Below are 24695 nucleotides of genomic sequence, written 5' to 3' on the forward strand. Positions count from 1 at the left end.
CGGCTAGAAACTCCCCTCTTCAGCCCACACTTTGCCCACATCCACCGGCCCGCTTCTCCAGCCGGGGCTCTGGCAAATGCTCCAGAACGTCCTCACCAGATGTGCTTGATCAAAATTTATCTCACTCCTTACACACTGCAGCAGATAAAGTGTCATGTAACAGACATTTTGCTCAATGGTCCTTCAACAGTAGATGATCCTTCTCTGGACCATAGCCATTTTTTTTACCTGTCTCCTGCTGACAGGGGCTGTTACAACGGCAATGGCTGAGGCTTCAAGGAAATGCTGGCTGCAGAATGGCAGGGATCAATCTCGCCTGAAAGGCCCTGAAGAGGGCCCTCATGAGAGTGAGAAAGGGTTAAGGTTAAAAACAAAGAAAATGGATTCAAGGAACTTAAATTGAAACAGAGGGGTCCGCAGAGAGACATTTCCAGTTTATGCATACTGTACTATTTATTTCCTTCCCCATCACTGATGATTATAAGGATGTGCATGCGTAAAAGGAAGTTTCTTCGTCTTTAATCAGACCTGCTCTATTCTACGAATCCACAATCCACCGTTCGTGACATTACAAAATGAAGCAGGCAGGAGGCTCAAGGCAGATCAGAAAGTGACAGCTGCTGTTTAAAGAGCTATCTTGGAAATTAGTGATGATAGAGGACAGCATTATACAAAAGAACTACTCAAGTCTTAGCTCCAGCTCATTCTCAAAAAAAAAGGTGCAACAAAATTATTCCTTGGAAATCCCTTGGTATAAAAAACTTAAAATGGATGGCTGAACTGGTACATTTCTAGAGAAACAAAGGCCTGTTTGCATAGGATTCCAGTCTTATATGTATTGACTACTGTCTGGATTTCAGGAAAAGGTGACATCATTTAAAGCTTATCATCAGAATTTGGCATGTGTACTGCTCCTGTCAGTAGTATTGCTGTGCTATGGAACCAATTTTGAGTAGTATATTCCACTTCTTACAAGAATTTGATCCCTGGCCAGCTTTAGCTTTTGGATGACAGGACCACAGAAGACCGGCTAGAAGACTAGTGATCTAACCAAGACGAGCCCTGCACTGAGCATAGCCTCCTTATGTCCTTCCATGAGGATTTTAACCAACTGCGCATGCACATAAATATACAATACATATACATATAAAATCTCTGCACATATGAAAATATACACACAAACTTAGTAATCACATCTCTCATCCTCAGGTTGTTCCCAAACTTTGTGTTTTCTAAACAGTATACAATGAACTATTAACAAAGTATATCAGTGAAGGCTCAGGACAGAAGAATTCAATTTGAGGTGATGATTGAAGAACTCAGTTTACGTAAATGCATTGTTATATATAGAGCAACACAGTCTTGCAATCCCATCATCAGGAATGAGGGTTATCAATCCGTGACTGGAAAGCTGTGAGATGGACTCTGCACATTCCCATTTGTGGCAAGCGGGATGTCCATTAGCGCTGCCCGTGATGACGCTCTTCCTCCCTTACTGCTCTCCTTAATTGAAGTTCCACAGCGTGAAAATGTAAAGGCAGCTATAGCTGTGTCTACTGGCTCCTAAATTTCTTCCAGTGATTCCTGAGTTTAGGGATCTGAGATGCTATTAGGACTCAGAAGTAAGGCCAGAAGTGGCTGAAAAGAGCTTTGCATCACACACCTTTGTGCCTTCCCACAAAGCTAAGCTAAGAGAAAGAAGTCCCGTCAGACTAGGAACAAATAGCACTGCAAAAGCAATCCAATTGCCTGATCCACATGCAACAGCTCAGATGTAGCAATTTGACAAGCTTTAGCCGTAGGACTCCACATGGTTACTTTCTAGAGTTACCCAATCGTGCTTTGGTCTAGTAGAGCATGACCTAATCCCATTAGAGTGCACAATGGATGCTAGTGGAAAGACTTACATATTTCAAGCTGTACATCTCGAAAATGTTTTCAAAGATATCACATATGCCATGGAAATACTTGCACGTGAAGCAATTAACACATGCAACTAAATGTATTCTCCCAATGGCTTGCAACAAAGGCTTCAAAGCAACAAATCTACAATGGTATTGGATGCTTCATCAAAGAATGTCAGATGGACAAATTCCTTCACAAGGAACGACTAACTTCTACATTAGCCATGGTGGCAGATGCTGGTGACTACTCACTGAACAGTCAAAAGCAAACCAGCTGCTGGGGATGGATTTGCTTTGTTTGCCCTCTTTATTCATGTACTTTAAAATTATAGTGCACTAAGCAAGCATTTCTTAGAGTTTACTCACTGGCATGGGGATAATCAGGCTTATTTCAACTCTTATTGTCTTCCTTAATATTTTATGTGAAGAAAAATCAACAGAAGAGTATGTCAGATAGCTGGGTGTCTCCTCCTATTCTGAGCAATACCTGCTGTACAGTTCCTCCTGTTAAGTCTACGTGAACAAATAGATTCACATAGCCAGGTGAATTGCTAGCCCCAAATACCAGAAACAAGTGTTAACATACTATGTAGGGGACATCTGCTGCCAACCTGTTTCCCATATTAAAATATGCCAGTCCGACTGAGTATCCTGCCTCCCAGTTCAGCCAGGAGAAGCCAGATCTTCCTGTCTGTTCAAAACCTGTTTTACGCTGTTGGCTGTGATGACTTATGGTCTTTTTTACCCTTGGACAATTCCAAGCAATGAACACATACTCTATTTAAACAAATCTCCTATTTTAGTCTTTCTTAGGATAGAAAGGCTGCTTTTAATGAATGATTTCTACAGGATAGATGAGAGCTGCAGAGTGCGCTCTCAGATATAAAGCAACCTTTGCCTCAGACATATTTCTTATGTCCAGACAGAGTCACGTGGGTTTCTTAGCACTACACCTTGTACGATATTTTTTCTTTAATTTAGAAAAGAATGAAAAATGGGATTCTGAGTTACATTTGGCCCAATTAACATGATTCTTTTTGTTTGTTTGTTTCCTACAGCTTTTCTCTGAACCAAAGCAGAAAAATGCAAAACTTTTTTCTTGGCTCCCTCTCCAGGGACTAATATCTTTAAGTACTTCAAGGCCAGATCCAACTCCCTGACATTTGCCTGCCTTGAACTTGCAAAGCCCTCACGAGTTTGTTAGCCTCCACAGCATCAAGAAACTGAAACGATTTTTAGATACATTCCACGTGGGAGGTTTTGCAGCAAAGGCTTCATATAGCAGGAAAACCTACCACTTCTTCTGGGTGAACCTGTGTCACACGAAGGCAAACGAAATCCTCTGACGTATACCAAACACCCAGTTGAGCATGTAATAGTGGAATGGTTCAAGAATAAAGGAGCCCGTTCTTACTGTTCTCATTTGCCATAGAAGTGAAGCCAGGCTAAACGAATCTAAGTTAGAAACAGGAATCAAACTAATATTGAACTTTATCATATACAGTTCCCATGTACCACTTCAACCTCCAAATGTGCAGAAATAGAGAAATGGGGAAGTATGTGAACACAGTGGTGCTACCGCTGAGAGGGCTAATGTGGTCCCATCGCCTGCTGAACAGCACCACAGCAAGCTCCTGGGATGAGCTGCCAGCCACGACGGGCCAAATTTACTAAATGGCACAGAGGTAATCCAGGTTTAGTCTTCCACCTTGCACCTATCCACTTGGATCTTGGCTTTTCTCATCTGCACACAAGTTCATGCAACTCCAGCTATTCTGAATTTCCCCCTACCCAGCAATCAGTTAAATTGAATTCCAGGTTGAAGCCTCCTTTCCAATGACCTCACTTGAAGGTGCCCAGGGAGCTCGAATAGCATACAGGTAAAGTAAGTCTAGTTGAGATATCACCAACCTAAACAAAGCAAAGAGAAACTGTGGCATTAGCCTAAAACGACTCTAGTACCTTGATGGGCTTGTTAATTCACAAGGATACAAAGATGCCTCCATTTAAAACCATCCTACAGGAAGTCCTGCATTCTTCTTGTAAGCCCTTTCGTTTAGCAGGGTCAAAGTTTTACGCAAAACGGGTAATGTTTATTTTAAATGATCAAAGTTAATGAGCACTTAAAGACCTGAACATCCACAGATTCTTAAGCTAAATTGAGCAGCACAGCAACTCTTTTCAGGCCATCGTTCCAAACCACGAAAATATTCATGCCCTTCTAATGCCCAATGTCTTTCCTCTCCCTCCCACAACAGGTTTTATAATTTTCAGTGACACCGTGACAAAACTCAGATAACAGCAGAATCCACAGAGATGTTTAATTCAGTCTGAGATCTCACCACCTCAGAAATGAGATAAGATTTTACAATTTATTCCCCTCCTTCATTACAATTACCATGCTAATGCTTCAGATAATTCCTAACCCAAACTTCTGGCCTAAAGTCTGTTGGAAGATAAGATAGCAGATCTAATCAGATCACAGAGATCTTGCAAAGACTGCATAGCGCAATTTCCCCTTTGTAGCAACAGCCGCACGTTCCCCCGTTTTCCTACTAGAATTCACTATGGGATGACAAAACTTCATTATATACACATGACAGGATGTTAAGATAGTATGTCCTTTAAGAAGTTCTAACAAAATCCCAAGCTACATTCAAATGCAAACACTGGAACAACAAAGTGTGCAGTGGGAAGAAAGGCAAGATTGCTTACACTAATGAGGTCTTCTCCGGTTAACTCTCTAAGCCTCAAAAGTCTTTCCTTCACCTATAAGAAGCAAAGGGCTCCGATACAAGCAGTCGGCTACACGAACATGAAAAACCATCAGCCTGCAGTTATGACCCTTTTATGGTTGTCAAATTATAAAATACAGTATCAGTGAAGCTCCCTCCATCCCCGCCACCCGCCCACCATTAATTTGGAGCACAAGTTCATGCAAATTACTGAGGACCATTAGGCAACAAGAAAACGCGCATTCACTACTGATGATGATTATAAATTAGTAAATATTAACAAATCTAATGATAACAAGAATTGCTCTCCTTCACTGACTCACTCATGCAACTCAAAGCCTATGAAACAGGCAGGACACTTATTCATCTACCAAGGGACCTCACCAAGAACAGAGGAGCAGCCACCTCTGACACAGCACTGCCCCCCACACCCCTGGCAGTGAAACCAGGGCACGTAACATGATTTCATGCTAGAAAAAGCCCCACAAACGTTTAAAAATAAAATGCATTTCCACTGAGCCGTAACAGGACTTTCACACCTGCTTAGGCCCTAGGTTCACTCCAACACCGTACAGCAGCACAGGCGACGCGCGCGAGGACGAGCCGTTGCGCAGGAGGAGCGCTGGCCTAGCTCCATCCCAGGCGCCCTTCCTGCCACGGAAAGGGTCACGGAGAAGGGCCGTTACTCACAGCAGGGTGTCCAGCGCAGTAGGTGTAGCTGGCGTGGGACTGGTAGTGCAAGCTCGCTCTGGGGAAGGTGTATGTGCTCCAGGCCGGCGGGCTGCTGTTCCACTGGGAGCTAAAGCCAGGGCTCATGGTCACTCGCGCTTTGCTGTTCTGGTACGTTCTCACTGCGGAGCTGGACTATCGGAAAAGAGAGAAACGCAACGTAAAAATACCTTTGAGAGCAGGAAGCAAACAAGGCAGCCACGCGTCAACACGGTGCATGTACACGCTGCAGGCGGCAGCAAACCCAGCGTTTCCAGTAAGGAACTGGGGGAAACACGAGCTGCTGAATTAAAGGTCCCAGTTTTTAACACCTCAAAGCCAGGCTTAGTGGCTGTTGGGCTAGAGGCTGGGACGTAAATCAGACAGTGCAAAGGTAGCAGCGTTAAGGGGATGTCTTGCAAAAGCATGTTGGGAGCAATCTCACCAGATTAATGGCTCGAACTTCCATCTTTATTCATCGTTATGAACTGAGCATTGATATTTACTGTGCTGCTGATCAGCTAAGCCTGTTTCACAGTAAATGGCAATTTAGTGCAAATGTTTAGAAGGGATTTCAGGACTTCAAGAAACATATCTGGTGGCTAGGCAAGGCCAAAATCTTACAAATCTATGCGGACATTGCAAACATGTAACCTTCAAAACAGTCTATTAAACTTCATGACCTTTTTAAATTACTCAAATTGTAAGACAATTATTACATATGCAAAACTGCTCTTTTAAAAGCGTTAAATCTACAATGACCTTACTAACAGTAAGGTCTGCAGTGAAAGCTCTCACATATGAGCACAAATAATATTTCTTAGAAATTCTTATAAATGTCCCTGCTAGTAAATTGATGCTATCGATTTCAAAAGTGGTATTCTCAAGAATGACGCTCCATTTATTTTGACCCTCCTTTCATAGACGACCTTTTATACACAATATATGTAGCATTAAACAAATATCAATATGGGCCACCACCGAACAAGATGTTATACATAGCCCATCCTTAACCCAAGGTGCTTACAGGATAAATGAGAAAGGCAAAGGAGGAAAGAGAGTTTGAGGCATAAGCAGGGAAAACAGCTCTGTAACATCAACTTTTGGGTTCATTTTGCTGCTTCAGCTCAGTTTCTTTGGGAGAGGATTAGTGAAATGCAAAGAGAAGGGATAGGAGAGAGATGCACAAAAAAGACTTCACGTCCTAGCTGTAAAAGCAGATATCGTGTACAGTCTTTCCAATTTTCAACACTGTATTGAGATGAGCTGCTTGCAGAAACCACAGGCCAGGGCACATGCCATTTTTATTTAATTTTCAAAAGTTTAAGTACACAAAGTTTCGCCTCGGTTATCAAGCGCTGTATAAACTTCAAGTTCAAGAAAAGGCCAGGGGACTTCCTGCGGGTGTTTATTTCCTGCCCTGCCAACGAGGAAGCCTCAAAAAGAGCCGTTTCCGCTCAGCGGCCGCCAGCCCCCAGCCCTGAGCGCGCCGCTCCTGCCCTCCCCTTCCTAAGGCTTAACCTGGGACGAGGTGAGCACAGAGCACGTGAAGGAAGGCTAAAACCCACACTGAACCCTCATCAGCCACCGGGGCACAAGCGGTTACTTTGTTCTTACAAAAGACTTCTTTGGAGGGAGAAAGAAAAAAAAAAAAAAGAATCTGACCTGACAGTTAAAGGGGCTTATCTGAAATAAATCTTTTGTATGAATTTAAATCATGACAAATCAAAGGAAAGGGACTATGGCTACAACTGAAAAAAAAAAAGTTTTAAAAGTGTTTTTTTTTCGACTTTTCTTTTTTCCTCTTCCCCTTTTACCCTCTTCCCCTAAGGAACAGAAAGTGTATTTTCTTTCCTTTGACATATTACTTATCTTTCTGATCACTCCTCAAAGACAAATTTCTCTTTCTGCAGCCTGGTAGACTTGCTTCTACAAGAGAGACAGGGGCTCGGGTTTGTTTCAGGTGGAACAAGCGGCTTTTTAACCATAATGTACTTCTTCATGTGCATTTCTCCCATTTATAAACACATTCAAGTGAGGCTGCCTATCAACTCCTTTTACAACAGATTTCCTCCGTGGATTAATATTCTATGAATATGGGGCAACTCTGCCCTAACAATAGCTTCCTCCCTCTTTTCTGTTGTTTCTGATTAGTCTGCATTGTATGGACCAGTGGAAAATATCTAGGGCTGTCAGGATGTGGATTATAAATTGCTGTAATTATCAGCTCATTATTTTCTTTATGGCAATGAACTCCGTTCTGGTGGGACAGACATGCTCTCAGCACCATGCAGACACATACGACACCTATTCCCCTACTTGAGAACAGAAGCAAAAAAGGCCTGTTTTTAAGTACTCCTTATATCCTCCATAAACTTCTGCTTCTTGAGTTTGACCGGCTGCTGCCTCGTTTGGTGCCACGGGCTTCCTGCCACGTCCAAGAACACGAGGTGTTGTGGCTACCATCCGATGAGGCCTAGCCCAGCCTCTGCTCCTCACATAGTCACTGAGGTGTAGGTCCCCTTGCTCCCTTCCAGCTCTTTAACCCAGCTTGCATCTTAAGGTGACGTATTGTAAGCCACTCCAATAATAAATGATGTGCCTGGTAAAACACCTGCCACTTAGGACCATTTAGAAGCAGCCAAGTCAAATAGTAAGCACCCTCCTTTCTCCTCCCCATCAAAACCGTGCAGCCTGGACGTGGGAGGAAGGATTTACAAGCACTGCTATTACATGAGGAGTTCCCTCTGCTCCCAACAATTCTGTAGCGAAGTTACTATTTTTGACCTGATAAAAGCCTCTCTCTTTTTGCTGGCTTTCCTCCAGAAAAAAAAAAAAAAAAAAGTCAATATGCGAAGGCTCCCGGGATAATTGGCCTTGAAATCTTGAAGCTATCCAGTTTATCACACAGAGAAAACAGACATCCACGCTGCCAACTTCAGGCAGTCTCTGCTCTTCTGATGACTCCATCCTACAAGGATGGTGAAGGAAAGGAGACATGAGCTCAAGGACCCTACAAGCAGAACTGGTCCAAGGAGTGATTCAAGGTGTTTGCTCAACAGCAAGTTGTTGTTCATCTGTCTATACCCTTCCCAGCAAAACATAGAGGAATTCTGCAGGAATATATGCTATGTAACACCGTCAAGGAAAGAGAGGGAGAGAGAGGGAGTGGGGCTGCAGTGTCTTTCACTACTAGACCAACCACTAGAGCTGGGAGGGAAAAAGTGGTGAACCTTGAAAACTATCAGTATGAAATGAAGAACTGTTGCTCTCCTAGCTATGTTTTACCAGAGGCAATAAACTTCCAAAACTGAAGGAGATTTTTTCTTTTCTTTTTTTTACCTTGAATAAGTCATTCATGTAACTTTATCTCCCCAAAAGTTTGATCCAAAAAATTGAGATTAAATGCCTAAATATATCTTAAAATATGACCCTATTTCTTTTGTGCCTTAGTTTCTCTGGCTTCTAAGCATGGATAACTTATTTCTGGGCTAACGTTTTCCTCCTATTTGTAATGGTTGTTAACACTTTTGGACATAAGCATGAGCAAAGTATTATTAATATTATCACTCTTTCCCGAGCTTAACTGCTTTCAGGTCTTAGTTCTTTTAATAGCTGGTGTGTGAAGGCTAACGAAGTTAAAAAATAGAACAGAGTATTTATAGAGCACTTTTCATCTTCAAAGCACTGCACAAACTTTAAATAGTGACAAAAATTCTGACTGGTATAGCATTTCCAGCTTCTTAAGCAGTTTAGAGTAGATCTAAGAAACAGCAGCCACTCCTTCCTACTCGCACGCGAATCAAGCCCATCACTTGAGGAGGACATTCAGAGATGCAGGTAGTTCTGACAGAAGTCTCCAGGTCACCCCAGATGTGCTGCCCTCCCCTGCAAGGCGGCACCGTCCCGCAGGAAACCAGGAGGAGCAGCGTGCTGAACCTCCACGTGGGGGTCACCCTGAATTCAAGGGCGCCCAGCGCACACCCTCCTGCCAGCTGCTCTGTGACACTGGGATTATTTGCCACTAGTTGCGCTGACTTCACACACGCGCGCAGGATTAAAAAGGTGTAAATAACATCTGAATTCAGCCTCCCACTACCTCATCTTTCACAGCAGCTTCCCAGAGATGTGATGTCAGTCCCTCAGCCCACACACCTTGGCTGTCTCCAGGCCCTTGGATTTTGATACTGAGTGCTTCTTTCTTCAGCAGCATCTTGTGTTTTATTTTTTGTGCAAAGAAGTTGTGCCTGAAAGGGTCTCACTCTTCCTCTCCCCTGGCCCTTCTTTCAAAACGCTATTTTGGAGATCCAAATGATTACAAGCCAACTAGAGAAAGTGCCCTTGTGGAGATGCTCCTTGGGGGGACTTCTTACAGCTGTACATGGATCAGACCATGATGCAAAGCACAGCCCTGTGCTCTCAAATCTTTGGATGCTTTACAAAATGCTACCCCGTTCCCATAGAAATCAGAAGTTTTCCTGTAACCTGGAAAAATCAGAAATGAAAATAGCTGTCCTGAAGCACTGTTGCCTGAGCTAAAATGATGTCTTTGTTTCCTCGCTTAGAGAAAATATGCAACTGGCAAAACTAAAGTTATTTCATTGCAAAATCACACAAGAGACCTTCAAGATTGTGGTTAATTCTGAAATGCAAGAGGATGGACTTTCTCTTCTTTTTGAGTTACTCTGAAAACTGGACATGGAAGCTAATGCAGATAATCATTTTTGTTAAGAGCAGGAAAGTATAACTCTGTGCTGCTCTTTTTCCCAATATAATCTTTCACAACGACTTGCAGATCTTTTGGACTCTAATACCAGATTCCATCTGTTCCTGTAAGAACTGAGCCTGTTAATATTTGGCTGCTGCAGATTTTTAGTTTATCAAATTTGTCCCCCAACCTTTATGAAAAGCTTCACAGACATGTCCGAATTCAAGAGAAACATTGTTTTTCCAGACATGGGGCTGAAACCCAATACGCTGTACCTGGAAAAACAGGATAAACTGAGAGAAATTACATTCCACCGAAACCGCAGAGAAATGAGGGGGTTATATTTCATATCTTAGCATACATAGAGGCTATAGCTCATCCAGCAGATCCAAGAGAGCTGAGACCTAGCCCAGATCAGCACAAAATGCAGAGCGCAGGGGTGCAGGAGGGGAGAGAGCAGGGTCCCATCCAACGGCCTGCACGGGCTCGCGGTGCTCGAGCTCCCGCTCTGGCCGAGCAGGGATCCAGGGCTGCAGGGAGCAGCCGGCAACGCTCGGCTACTTAGCAAGGAGGCCCAAGAGAAATGCCAACTTGAGCAGGTTTTTAGGATACAGCTCCAATTATTATATATCAATAATGGAATGTATTCTGAAAGAAGAGTCAGGCAGTCTTTTTCATTTTTTCTCAGAGTTATACCTTGAAAACAAAATAAAAATGATTCTCACACTTTTCTGCTTATATTTGCCAGCATTTCCAGTGATTCAACTCTGTAACTCGTGTTTTGCTTTGAACTGTTATTTGAATTCTAAACTTATTTTTTCCTATGCAAAGTATGAAACATATTTCTGAAAGCTACAGAAAATGAACAAGGGAGTGCAAAAAATAAAGTCTTAGGCGTTTCTGGACATAGCCAGGAAGAGGCTGGTTTTCTGCCATCCTACCATCCACATCAACGCCAAGTGGCAAAGCAGCAACATGAAGCAGGCTACAGATAATTAAAGCCTTAAAGTCCCTTAGTGCCGTCTGTGGAGGAGACGGATGCAATCAAAAATGACTGCAAGTTCTCCAGCCAACATCCTGCTGTATTTCAGTCTACTTCCGAGGAGACAAAAATCCCGAAAAGCCTTTACACCACCAGCACCCAAGCAGGCAAGCTCAGCATAAAAATGAGCCACACAAAATGCTCCTCGGCTTAGAATTGGTTTCTCCAGAATGTGAGAAGGAGAATTTCACGAACATAAGGGAAACTCGTACTGTTTCTGCTACCCATTTTGCGCCCAGCCTGCAGACTGTTGGGAAACTCATGCTCAACTACTCATTGATGGTCTTGTAAAGGGAACATACATGGAAGGAAATGTGAAGGAAAACTTTACAAATATATGTTCTTATACTAAACTTGCACCAAACCTTGTTGGTTTGGTCAACTGTGAGAAACAAACAGGGATTAAAAGTAAGGGTAAGTTGTCAGGAAAGATTCTTATTAGTCCAGTTTCCGCCTTTAACTGGGATTTCACCTCAGTGAGTCTTGACTCCGAGTCCATCCCATTCTCCTCCTCCCTTTGAAAACAGTAGGGGCATGGAAAATGTCAGAATTTCTTTTGTCCAGAATACTATTTAATCAATCCAGTGAGAGCAATTTAAGTCATAACAATCCCTGAAGGACACTGAATATGACCTTTTAATGGTAGGTCATTAAGTAATTATTTTCTGAAAATAAAACACACTGGCATCTGTTAAATTTACTCCGGCATTTTTCACTACACCAAGGTTGCAATGTGAAGCAGAGAAGCATTATGTTAACCCAAGAGGCACATGACCTGAGTCTTCACAGTAAAGCCCAGCAAGATCAAGTACTTATCAAGACTCAGTCACAGACGACCCGCATGTGCTGCACGGTTCTGACTTCTGAAGAAGTCACGCGTGGGACATAAACACTCAATATATTCCCATGAATGCATGTACATGTTATACAGCTGTATGGACTGACTGGATAAAAACAGACGTTCTTCTAAAAGGAGCTGCTGAGCACACAAGTCACTGAAGCAAAAAGCTTCAGGGGAAGATTCGGGTTAAATAAAGTTTAGTAGTGAACACTAATCTTAAAGATAGCTGTTGATTAAGGGGAAAGTATACCATACTAAGACACTGACTTCAGCAGATTTTTGGAGAACTGCTCTCTAGCATCTGACAACAGCCGTTCCTGCAGCCTCTTCTGCAAACTGCACAGCTTTATTTAAAGCTTGAAGCATTTGCTTGGTAAGATATATGAAAAACAGAGAGAAAAACAAAGAGAAGAAAAAAGATTTGAGTAATTTCTTGACAAAAGACTTTGACATGCAATGAGTATATTTCCTAGCATAACAGTCCCAGACACAGGAGGCTCTTGTACCAATTTGGCTGTAGGTCAACAAACCACTTGTTTCCCCATCTCACTTCTCCTCTCCCAGCACCCAAAGGTATGTTCCATTATGTGCTGCAGCATCTTAATGCTCTTTCTGATGCATCTGTTTACTACACATATATTGAATTACTCCCTGAACAATAAATCAGCCACTGTCTTGGACACAAAATGATTTTCCTCACGCTAGATCAGCAACACACAACTTTTTCTAGCTACTCCCAAGAGGAACAGCTGGCTGCCGATTTAAGCAAGGCTGTAACATTAACCACCGAGTGCAATCCAGACACCTACCAGGGAAGAGCGAACCTTATGACCAACCAAAAATCACCTGTGGCCAAGCGTCATTTCTGCAACTACCAAATGAGAAAAAGGTGGATTTTTTATCCCCAAACTATAAGAGAAAAAGCATTGATTGTAGCATTACGTGCCCATTGCAGCTCTTCAGTAAAGTAAGCGTTTCATGGGTGTGAATGCAGTGCAATGACGAGGCGCGTGTGGCCACGGGGAGGACTTCTGCAAACCCAGGAAAGCTGCCCAACGTGCCACACGGCAGCTAACTCACAGGAATGGACTTGTATGCCTTGGCAAACCTCACTGTGGGATTAGGACATTTATCAAAGCTATGATTTCTTCCTTGCAGTGTTATACCTATTGTATTCCAGGAGTTCTGCAGGTGTGTGATTTATCTGTGCTGTCATTAGCTACAGTAGCCTGCAAACAGGTTTTATTTTGTGCTAGGAAAACAAATACTCCTCCCATAAATTGTTTTACTGCTTATTGGGGAGCAGAATCCTGCTCCCTTGACAATAAAACAACTTATTTTCTCTGAGCACAGAGTAATAATTTCCCACATAATAATCCAAAGTGCAGCAGCATTTTATATGGAATTAGGTAGTATGGGGAAAATTAGAGTTTGTTTTTTGTCCCAATATCATGCCTGAGGCCTCATTATCCACTAAGCGCCAATATGTTTGATTGCTTGAGGGATGTTACAGACAACACAGCCCTAAAGATCTAACTGAGTCAACACAGGAGGGGGAAGCAAATGTTAAATACATTGAGATGGATAGTAGAATGGCCAAAATTTGCTTTTAAAATTGTGATTTCTTACTCAGTGAAATCACAGTCAGATAAAGGACTACAGCCCTTTCAGTCAAGTTAAATATTCATAGAACCACATATATTGTATATGACACATTTCAATGTGAAAAGGCTAATATCCTCTAGCCTTCCGGTACTCAACTAATCCATTAGAAATGTAATAGTCAGTCTAACCACTCCATGCCTTTGATGAGAGCTGTGAAAAATAAAAGAGAAAGAAGAATGAACTACAAAGAGAAGAAAATAAGAAATTAGACATATCCAAGACCAGCTCTTAGGGTACTCAAAAATCAATTTCAGCTGCCCCAGATACCTGTTGAGTATCAAATTCAGAACAAAGCATGCACACCGCGCTACAGAGTTACCTAGAAAAGCAGGTTTTTCCTCCCCTAAGCTTTGGGCGCTAATGCTAGAGGAAAGAGAGAGAGATCGTTAATTTATTAAAAGGAATGAGCCAGTTATGACTGGGAAGTTGACTATAAGCTATTTGAATCCAGTGGAGCAAAGACTAAGCATTCAATACAAGGTTAAATATTTCATGAGAAAAATGTATGTCGAATGAAAAATGACACTCAAATTCTCCAAATAAAAGACAACTGAAACACCTAAGGGAGGACATCCTAAGGATTTGTTTTGTTCTTATTCCCCTGAAAAAGAAAAGCTTGGAAAGGCAGAATCCTGTCTTAATCCAAGTTAGCAGGAACAAGGCAGAAGCATCAGGAAGAAAAATACTATTGAGTCTATGAAAAACCTAACAAAATCTTACATGAAAGAATAAAGCAGAATGATTTAATATATGCCAAAGGTCTAACCCTGCAAAGCTTCTCCAGTCTGGGTCAGCACTGCCTTTAAAACAACAGTATTTAAAGATAAGCATGTTTGTAAGCTAACTAAAAGTTCAGCACAAACTGCTCCACACTCTCTGCCTTGCCTATTTGCCCACTCTACACTATCACATGGCCAGACTGTAAAAGAAAACTCTTCTTAAAGAAAACGTCAATCTAATATTTCTGAACATACAAAAATAATTACTTTCTAGACAAACATCCTTCCCCTCATAACAACTTCCTCTAAATAATACCTTCCCTCTAAAGTGTAAAACACTCCTCTTGCTTTTATCAGCCTAGACAGCTAAGTGTTAAGGGTTGACTTGCCTTTTGGCCATGCTACAGGTGTTTTAGCTCAGCATTTTATGCTCTACTAATTGGTAAGCAAACCAAAACAGCAATAAAAAAATTAAAAAAAAAAACCCGATAGCATACATTCTAGTAGGAACAGCACCATAAGGAAAAGAGGCCTAAAAATGACTTTTCTGAAACTATGTTGATGAGAAAAAATACCCTCAGTGCACTGAGGGGCATTAAAGGCTGGAATGGACCCAACTTCTGCATTCTGTCGAAGGGGGTGCAACTCCAGGGAGCAGACCCAGCCGAGACACCCAACAGCCTGGCACTCGGAGTTGTACTTCTGCCCTAAGAAACACTGGCAGCTTGCGGAAAAACTCACTGCAGCTCAGCCCAAGGGAATTTTCTGCTCAGTTGTATGAAGAAGATTGGGAACCTCCCTATTGAAGTTCTGCACCATAAACTTGGGGGAAAAATGAAGGAAAGCTCCGCTTTTGTGTTTCTGCCTGCTCTAATCACCGCCTCCCTCTCCTATCCCCAAATGTTTGCTTGGGCTCTTAGGAGTTTGTCATCTAGATTTTAAAATGTTTGTAAGGCATATCTCTTGTCCAGACTGCAAGAATCAGATCAGAGAGATTAGGGGGAAAAGGCAGAAGGAAGACGATCAGAAACCGCAGCAGGAGGCTGTGAGGATAAACAGATGCTCTCCCGTCTCATTTGTGCTTTCTGCTTTTGAGGCCACTTCTCCAAAAAACTAGAGAGGGAATGAATGCCCATGGACTTTCTATCATATTACTCCTAACTGGTTTAACGCCACAGCTTTGCAAGCAAAATCCTTTCTTGACATGACAACTGCATTTCTCAAGTCCAAGGATATATAGAACTTCTTACCACTCTTAGGACACCAGTATAAAAATTCTAGAAGATTAACAGGAGACTAAACTAACACTGTCATCACATACATTATTTTTAAAAGTTTTATTTTGAATTTCATGTTTCTTTGTCAGCAGATAGTCTCTGCAGTTCTATGTTGGAAAATCTGGAAATCTGCTGTACAGAATATTCAGTTGTACATTGTATTTCTTGACATGTCGGTGTCATAAACTTACAACAGAAACAGGAAAAAATAAAGAGTATATTAACAAGATTTGTACAGAGGCTTAAACATTATTTACCCTATTATATACTAAAACCAGTTCAGAATGATTGGTGGGAACATCTTTGAAGACAGCTAAAAGATATTTTAGAAATATTTGTTCAGCTTAAAATAGATTTTAGAAGCTCCAAGAATCACCTATAGACAGTTTCCTTAATACTTACCTGCAACTCTTAGTAGCTAGTAAAGTGCTGTATAGATACTAAGAAAATTAACTACTCTATATCATAAAGGATCTTGGCTATCACACCTGGGGGTGGTGAGGAAGGATAGTCCTACACCTAAAGAGTCAAGGTATGATCTGAAAGATTGAAAAATCACTGTTGGCTCTGAAACAGGCTTTTTAAAGTGACCCAAATACAGCTCTGTTTCGCAGTCTCTGTAATGGAGATATTAATATTTCCCCTTTCGCACCTTGGGGAAGGAATGGCTTTGACTGCCCATTTATATAGAACAGCAAAGTCCTAACTCATCATCACTGGGCCAAAATCAACCAAAAAGTAAAATTGCAAGGGCGGCTTCCACAGGCTGCTGTTACAAGGATGTCCTTTACAGATAGGTTTCGGAAAGGGGAAAACCCCATCCGAAAAACGCAGCACGGCGCGTTTCAGCCCTGTGCGCTTGCCCAGAGGAGCTGGGCGCCCACAGGCCGCTGAGGGGCCAGCAAGCAGGACAACAACAGATGGTGCTTAAAAATGCCAAGCCAGCACCAAAAGTAATAGCAAATTCGGAAGCACATGCACAAATAAAATCCTTTAGCTAATTCAGTTTTATGATACTCCTGAAAGAAGCTCTGGGGGTTGGGAGCAGGCACGGGAATCCCCAGCAAGGGGACGTGCTGTCATTTCCTTGTGAGCTTTTCCCCCTCGTTTTTGGTTATTAGATAACAAATACGAGAGCCGCTATCGCTGGGGACAAACACAGCAAAAGACAGAAAGAGGCTTACCGGAATGCACACAGGAATGTGCAGGCATAATAAAGTGATTGCAAAAAGAGCACAGGCAGAGCACACAGGGCAATTCCAAGCAACTACATCTACATCCATTGGCAGAAGAATTTCTTAAGGAAGCTAATAGCAGATCTATGGATTACTTGTTTTAAGAAAGTTGAAGCACATATACAAATACAGGGAAAGGGAGATTTAAGAAGGAGAAACAGCTGAATCATCGTAAGAGTTTGGCTCTCATTTCTGTACGTATATTTGCATGAGGGAAAAAAAATGTAGTTAAACTAAGTCGAAGAAACACTTATTACCTGTTGGATCTTCTTTTTACATTCTACATTTTTCTATTATAGCTATATATTATTACAGAAATACATGTTATATATGTCTGCATCCCCACTCGTTTTCTAGTTCTAGAAATCACTGACTGTGACAGACTGCCATTTCACCCAAATTGTTTGCAGATGATGCTGCACAACTGAAGAGCCAAACGGTTCAAGTGTTTGATAACATTGTCAACCTTGTCCACAAATAAAAGATGTTTAGAAGTACACTGAAAAGATGCTACCAACACCAAAAACACCAAGAATTTTTTTCTCTCTCTCATTTTGGCACTAACACAGAGGAATGCAGATTTAAATTTAAGCAAACATACCCGATGTGAACCATTACTTAGATCTGGAACATAAGTGACAGAACAGGCAAAGAATGTGTTTTTGTTTATCTTAGCCTAAAAATCTGTTTCATTTGAGACAGAAATATCTTAATTCATTGCAAATTATTTATAAAAATTATTAAGACCAAACATTTTTACTTAAAATAGTTTTTATTTAGAAAAACATAATTAAGTATAAGATTTTACCCTAAGAAATAACTGTTTTACTCTATCCTTAAATTTGAAAAAGAAATACACAGAAACATTGTTTCTATAAATGCAGTAGAATTCAGTTATGCTGAGACAGATTTTAAGGAATCATTTGATTCCATGTATCAAATCTAGGGGATCAAAGGACAGTTCACTTGTTATATGAAGCAGCAGATAATTCTGCTTATCTGACTCCTTTAACATCCTAATCATACAGCTGGGACACAATTTTGATAAACATTCATCTGCAAGAATTTAATAGCTCTAGGAAGCAGCATCAGGCATCGGATGTCGACTTTGCTCTAAATGCTAAGACCCCAGTTCCTCACGAGCCTTACGCATACACATAACAAGGCACGTGAGGACGCCTACAAAGTGCAGAGGATTAGACATTAGATATCATAAGAATTATACTGATTTTCATTTACAGGATCTAAGTATCTACCAGAATCAATTGTGTGCTGGAGACGAGAATTTTGTTTTTTGCAAGAACAAAGAGATGGAGACTTAAATAAGAAAGGGAGACTTTGCTGTTTATTTTAAAAGGATATAAATCTTTGTGATGCAGGCTATAAAAGAAGGCTAGGAAGATTAATACGCTCTGGGCAGCATATTCCACTCTTATTATCTACAAAATATCTTGCACCTTACTCAGAAGCATTTAGCAATGGCTCATGGAACAAGAGATGTTTAATGGTCTGATATGGCCTTGCTGCATCGATCACTCTGATACAGCAATCAAAAGCACAGGGGCATACGGCCCCATTTGATCTCTATCAGAGAATTTCACTATGTTAATCTCCAAACATATTTTCGGATTATTCATTTCTCTCCCCAGTGCACTTCTTTACTTTAAAATTATATAAATCAGATCAATACACTCACCTCACTATTTCTGAATTTTAGAGCAAGTCAATAGTATTTGCAAGTGCCTGGCAAAACATTGCCTTGTGCATATCAAGGGCTGCAAATTGTAGCTCTGTTGACCTATTTCTTTTAATAAACTCATCTTTGGGAAAAACAAATGCATTCATTATGTCTCCTATTTCCTGGAGGAAATACTGGTGCAACTGAGAGACAGAAACTTGACAACAGGAACAAATAATTCAACTATTTCAATGTCTGTCTTTTTCCTTCAATATTCTACTATGAAAGCTTTCTAACTTCCACTTTCCTTTACAGCAAAACTTTTCAAATATGAATCATCCACTATATCTTTTTAAAAATCCACAGTTTTGCATGAAGAAAAAGGATAACTGGACACAAAAGAAATGGTTTATAATTCATACTTCAAGTAAAGGTCTTGGGGTTGTGCTTCAGTGAATTCAGGTCTCTTCCATTCCTTTCTTATTTGCACATATTACTTGTAAACTTTGATTTCACTTCTATTTAGATACTATTAGCAATTTTAAATGAGGTCAATATACAAACACCCCACCTGAAAATTTGTATTCTTATATTCTCACTCTTGGGAAACAACTTATAGTGCAAGGTTAAATCTGCTATAAAACACTTGAAGGTTTAAATATCAAAAAAAAAATCCTTCCATATTCAAATGCCCCAAATGAATGAATCTACTTTTATTAATTGCCTGCAGTCAGGAGGCTCAGATATGTCAATTAATTTTAAGAGGTGATAAAAGTTTTTTTTTTTATATCTTGTTTGTTTTCGATGTTCAGGGTTGACAAAGTGAATCATGCAGAGGTAGCCCCAGAAACACACTACGCTTTTAACAGGAGAGATTTTTGACTTTCTTTCCCTTTCGGATTGCCAAAATTTGAACACATATGTTGTGGCATGGTCATTTCTTTAAGTTTCCCCCCTCACCCTTCCCTTTTCATGACATTATTAAAGCAAAAGAGCTGCATGATTCTCCAGGTGGGAAGGACGGGAGAAGCAAGCTGGGGGAAGCGGAATTCGTGCCGCGGTGCAAGCGAGCAGCCCTGGGAGCAGAGCTGCCCTGCCGAAGCGGCCTGCAACGCACAGCAATGTGCTTTAGTGGCACTGCAGAGCCCTGGCACGCTGCTGCTTGCTCTCACAGGTCTTCGTGCAAGCACACCCCGCTGCCATCTTGCAGCGCTCCAGGATTCCCTCACGCAGGGACCTCGCACTGCAGTTGTGCAAACAGGCACACCCAGGACTAGCCCTCCTTCCATTTAAACAGCTCAACAGCCTTCCCCGTGAATGCAGCCCAGTGCTTTCCTTCTCCCCGGGACAATTCAGAGCTTGCAAACAGCAACACGTGCTTCTCTCCCTACCCCAGAGTAGGGAGAAGCTAAGAGGAGGTGAGGGGAAGAGCTACATTTGCTCCTTATGGTGCCCAGGGAAGCATCATTTGGATGCCCAGTGAAATCAATTCTTTTTGCCTGCTGTACGTGAGAGGGTTGTAGCTGCAGAGCACGGCCTCGCTTGCTAAATTAATATTCACACTGTACTTCCATCTCTCTCCTCAGCGATGAGAAAGGTCAGATCATGGGAAGGCAGAATTTGGGAGGGAGAAAAGGTGCCAGCCAGTCAAAGGAGAGCCATAGCCGTGTAGTGCAGGCAGTGGAAAGATCACACAATGAAGCATTTTGACTTCTTGCCAGGTATACCCTGCGAAAGGAATTTCAAAATAAAGTTTTAAGTTACAGGCGGCTTTTTCCAAGCCTTTCCTGGCATGAGCACTACTCCGGAAAAGCTGTGACATCAGCGCTGGGGACAGCAAAGGCCAAGATAATAAGAAGGGAAACTTGTAGAGAAGAGCAGAAAATATCTAAGTATTTCTCCTAAACAGAATAAAATGGAATTGTTTTGGCTCTGCTTGCCCTTCCTTTATGTTTACAGTTTCTGATTTTTTTGAGTATTCAAAGCCATTATTTAATTATTTCTATAAATACTAATTAATGTCTAAAAGTAGGAGGAAGAGAGAAGCTAATGCTTGTTAACTTTTTTTTTTTAACTGCAGCATGCGCTTTGCCAGAAACACATTCCGAAGAATTTTGTTTGCCCAACTAGTCCAAGCAAAACACAGCCTGAGCATCTAAACCAAAGCTCCTTGAATCCTCAATTTAATATTTGCAAACAATGCACAGACCAAGAATTACTTGCCAGAAGAGTTCAACTGATGAAGAGAAAGAGTACATATTAAACTGAGTCACAAATAGGGCAGAAGACTTGTTCAGTCCAGTTTTAAACAAGCTTTAGCTCTTATCAGTACTAACCATTGGGAAAAAAATCCAAACTAATAACTGACATTTTAAAAGTACCAGGTAATATTTGCACAGAGACAGAACGCACCACCAACTACTGCAATGAGAAATGCCATGTTGTTTTTCCAGAAACTTGACATCTGTTAAAGAAAAGATACATTGGGTAAATGAGTTTCTGGCACTTAATAAAAAATTGTTCGTCCTAAATAGATATAATTTAGCAACCACTAGTTGGTAAATGAAAATAAACCACTAAAATAAACCACTAGCCCATAAAAATAAACCACTAGCCCGTTCTAAAGTAGGCCAGAAACAGTGGTACAGCCTCAACCTCTGGACACCAATTGCAACAGGATTTGGTATCTTTTAAACTACCAGCAGAAGACACCAAAGGTACAGGCCCCAAATGCACTCATGGGGCTGGTTCCCCAGGGCCAATGAAAAACCACCTCTGGGAAAGTTTAAATTAAAGTTAAACAGGGATGTTAAATTTCAAATACATCCCCCTAGGGTACAGCACTTCTCCAAGCTGCTCGCCACTGTCCCCGCTCCTTGGCCTGAGGTCTTCCAGGGGCAGAGAAGTTGAAGGGAAGAGCTGCAACCGATGTGCTCTTGCTTGGGCTGAGGTCTTTCAGCGCAGAGAAGCGGAGAAGAAGCCCTATCCATGCCTGGCATGGGCAGCCCATGGGCTCCCATCATGGGAAGCAGTCGGAAGCCGTCTGTTAACGGGCGGTTATGTCCGTGTCGTTCCAGTTTTCTGCAGGAACGATTCCAGCTCTGTGCAAATCCCTCAGCACATGCAACATTTGCCTTTTACTTCTCCTGCTGGGTCTAGCCAAGGATTGAGCCCCATAGCTGAATTTTGAGTATCCTTAAAGTTCGTGGATTGCAAATTGTAACAGATGTCCCTGCTGTGCAGGGAGTTTTGTTTAAAGGTCCATCTGCCTGCAGCCTGAAATCTGGGATTCTTTGTTCGCATCCTACAGCACCAGCTCTTTCACAGCGCTCACCAGAAAAATGTGGGAATTTCTGTGAGGCTTGACGATCAGGACATTACATATTTTCCCCCATCTAAACGAAGAGTTGCAGAGCCTCTCAAGGTTTGGCAGGGCACAGCCTTATCTCCTTGTGACCATTGCTTCCACAGAATCTCTTGCATGCTGCAGGAAGAAAATTGAGTATGTGCACCTATGGCTTTTTTTTCATTTATTTAAATGCAACACAAGACTTCAGTGCTCTTTCCTTTACATCTTTTTTGGGGGCAGGAGGAGTTGGGGAAGGAGGGAGTCCTTACAGCACATGGGGCTGATGATGGAAAAGAGAAACCAGACTACAGTATTTTAGACAAGAAAGGCAAAGAATTGCACATTGGTCTACTTAGTAAAATGATTCAGACATGTTTACAAAAGCAGTGCAAAAGGACAACGAGCTGACGGGTGAGATCAGAGTGGAGAAGCAAGGGATCACAGAATAAAAACCAGAAGGTAGGAAGAGAAAGTAACAGAAAGGAGAGAAGTGAAGAGAGAGGGAACAAGTATTTACTATGCAATTCGATTTCATGCAGGGAAGCGCTCAGTTCCTCCCCTGTGCAGCTTTACAATGCCACTTTTCAGAAGAAATTCTCCACACTCGGCTCTGCGTGCGCAGTGGGAGCGGCTGCTCCAGCCAGGCCCTGCTGCTCTTTCCCACTTGGAAAAGATGACCCAGGACGTGGCCCACATGGATCTCTCCCACTCCCCAACACCGCCAGCTTCAGCTGAGCAGCCTCCGGGGTCTGATGGGACTCAAAGTACTTTTGCTCACGTTACACTGAAGAATAAAAAAAGCGGGGACACAGAGAGCCTCAAAGCTGCAGCTCACGGATCGAAAAATATTCTTGGAACCTCCTCCTCGCACTTGGCCAGAAGGTGCAGACCTGACTCCAGCCCTGTGTGCCCTCACTACGAGAGAAGGGGCAGCTCCGTGTTCCTGCCTTGGCTTGTGCTGCTCGCTGTCAGCCCAAGCGCTCTACGATTCCTCACAGCGGTACCTCCTCCCTGCCTCTGCCTGCCCTCACAGGCCTCCTCCTCCTCCCCGCATCCTTACAGCACAAGGAGGTCTTCTTCTCAAGGCTCTAGTCAGGCCCACGAGCTTCAGAAGGGATGCTAGCGATGGCCAAGAAGTTTTCTGATGAGTCTCAAGTGTTCTGAATTGTGTGAAGTGACCTAAGCTTGGGTCAGGCCATGTAAAAAATCCCTTACTGCCCTTCCTTTGCCTCCTCTACCAAATTGTGCACAGTCTCTCCTTTGTAGCCTGCTTCCTTCCTCCTGGATGAGGTCCTGCAGATGCAAACCCGTCCAACGTGCCTTTCTTCCTGCCCAAGCCAAGGAATGACACACATTCAGATATGAAACAGCAAATGACACAGCTGTTTCATGTAATTCAGGAATTCACAGGTTGTGACATAGACTCCTTTACACAAAGCTTTACTTGAAAACGCTTGCAAGTGCCCTTGTTTCTAAGTTTTTAACTATTTCACAACAGTGCATTTTACTCCCACTTAATAGCCAAAGGAAATCAAAGAGTGTATCTTCCAGCTATTTCAGAAAATATTAAGAAACAGGAAATACTTTTTTTTTCAGACAGCAATGGTAAATGTTTGCCATTGTTTTATAACTGTTCACCAGTTTAAAGGTAATCTTTTAGAAAACTTGGAAAACAATCAGTAATGCACATCTGGGAAACTGGGCAATGCTGTTCCTCTTTAGAGGGTTCTTTCTCAGAAACATTTATATTTTGAAGCATAAGAATGGATTTTTTCTATATCTACATTTTGATAGAGGCAAAAGATACTGGTCCCTCTAGCCATAATGTAGTAGCTTCCTGCGGAAGAACCACAGGTTGCCTATTTTTTCCCATAAATTGTTATTTCATTTTATGAAATACTTTGTTTTACTGAATATCACATATCAATGTTCTGTAACTATTGTGCAGAATCAGAAGGAGAAAGAGGTCAGGTCTTCAATATAGCATTCACAGTTTTTCCATAGATTAGCAAAGGCTTTCCAGCTTTATTATGTTGTTCATGGTCATCTTCACTGTGCTTTTTTCCTCACATTTGAAAAGAATGGAGGTCTTCTAAATCCTTTAATTTTCTTCCCTTTCTTCATATTAGACAACTCACTCTGAACTCTTCTTAGGATTCAGGACATGAGATTTTTATGTATGGGTGAACAAAATTTGAGACATTGCTCCTTACAAAGCCCCATGAGCGAAAGATATATTTTCTATTCTTCTACTCTAAACATCTAATTAATCTAACTATTTAATTTTTTTCAATTTAGCTTTTCACTATTGCTGTTTGCCCAGTACTGCTTCATGAATGCATCTTCCAAACTGTCAGTCAAACGGGGCTTAGAGAATATTACATGGGAGTCCAGGCCTACCAATAGGTAGGAAGACACTCGGTCCCCTTTCCCAAGGGAAGCCTCCTCGGGATAGCACAGTCTCTAATTGTTTCCATAATCATTCAAAGACCCCAGGATCCAGAACCTGCAACATAACTCCGTTTCCCGGTTATACTAGCGGGTGACAAGAGTGCTGAAAAAGGGTCAGATTATTTTAAAGTGTGGAAATTATTTCCCCCCCCTAAAAAATAACACAAGCACACAAAAGCAAGTGAATGGAACGTATGCTGGAAACTAAAATGAATTAGCTCCAGTCCACTAAAAGAAACCAATAAATGCTCTTATGACAACAGTGAAAAGCTGACTAAGGCCTGATCTTGCTTTCATTAATGTCAATAACCGTTTGATTCAATGGCAGCAAAGTAAATCCCATTAGAGCCTTTTATACAAACCCCTAATAAACCCAGACATCA

General features: G+C 41.8%; 1 protein-coding gene across 4 annotated transcripts in view; it reads right to left on the reverse strand.

The window, feature by feature from the left end:
• RBMS3 (RNA binding motif single stranded interacting protein 3) overlaps nucleotides 1–24695 on the reverse strand; it is a 651451-nt gene that overhangs the window by 452751 nt on the left and 174005 nt on the right. For all 4 annotated transcript variants that reach the window (XM_088521153.1, XM_088521151.1, XM_088521150.1 and 1 more), the window contains exon 4: nucleotides 5330–5503. In XM_088521153.1, the coding sequence (XP_088377279.1) occupies nucleotides 5330–5503 (174 nt within the window). The remainder of the gene's footprint in view (nucleotides 1–5329; nucleotides 5504–24695) is intronic.

The sequence above is a fragment of the Tinamus guttatus genome, unplaced genomic scaffold, assembly GCF_059628265.1.
Source record: "Tinamus guttatus ecotype Peru unplaced genomic scaffold, ASM5962826v1 Tinamus_guttatus_pri_ptg000115l, whole genome shotgun sequence".
Lineage (NCBI taxonomy): Eukaryota > Metazoa > Chordata > Aves > Tinamiformes > Tinamidae > Tinamus > Tinamus guttatus.